The sequence below is a fragment of the Salmo trutta genome, chromosome 9, assembly GCF_901001165.1.
Source record: "Salmo trutta chromosome 9, fSalTru1.1, whole genome shotgun sequence".
Lineage (NCBI taxonomy): Eukaryota > Metazoa > Chordata > Actinopteri > Salmoniformes > Salmonidae > Salmo > Salmo trutta.
This window is the reverse complement of record NC_042965.1, coordinates 42,248,844-42,249,479: the sequence shown is the minus strand read 5'-3', so window position 1 is coordinate 42,249,479 and position 636 is coordinate 42,248,844. Positions and strand designations below refer to the sequence as shown.

Genomic DNA, 636 nt, shown 5'->3' with positions numbered 1-636 from the left:
AACCTCTATCTTTTCTTTCCTCGCCCACATACTTCTCTTCAGGTTAATAAATTATTAGCATTAGTAAATCCTCAGCAAGCAGCAGGAGAGTTCTGCGTTGACCCTGAGAGGGATTAAGAGGTCACAATTTTCAGGGCATTATGTTACAACTGAGCAGGAAACCACAGCATTAACTTCTCACACACACCGATTTAAACTAAACCTGTGGGGAACCATGGGAACAGTACTAGGATAGGCTGCACTTATTGAATTTTTTTGTATAAAATATTAGCCAGCCCTGATCATTCGGCTGCTGGGCCTTTATTAAGGGACGCAATAAATGGATATTGAACTAAACAAAGCGATACTTCCAAGTTCCTATATAACGTGGGTCTTTACATGAAGACTTTCCAAACCGTTCAAGAGGAGACCCTCAAGCGAGGTGAGAGAAGCATCGACTTGTGAAAACATGGGAATGTGTGAATGTTAAAGAACTAAGAAGCAGATTAGCCTTAAAAGCGTCTTGTGGGAGAAGAGTCGCTGTAGGCACTTCACAGTCTAAGACTTCTTAATAATTCACAAGTGGGGAAAGGAAGGGAAAGCCACAAATGGCAAGTCCTCAATAATCTATTTCAGTTCTGTGTCCTCCTGGTCTGC

At 41.8% G+C, this 636-nt stretch overlaps 1 protein-coding gene across 1 annotated transcript in view; it reads left to right on the top strand.

Annotated features, from left to right (window-relative positions):
* Window positions 1-378: 378 nt before the first annotated feature.
* Window positions 379-636, top strand: part of LOC115199672 (cell wall protein RTB1-like) — a 1,309-nt gene continuing 1,051 nt past the window's right edge. The window contains exons 1-2 of the mRNA XM_029761977.1: window positions 379-421; window positions 563-636. The exon at window positions 563-636 is cut by the window's right edge and continues 1,051 nt beyond it. Coding sequence (XP_029617837.1) covers window positions 379-421; window positions 563-636 — 117 coding nt within the window. The remainder of the gene's footprint in view (window positions 422-562) is intronic.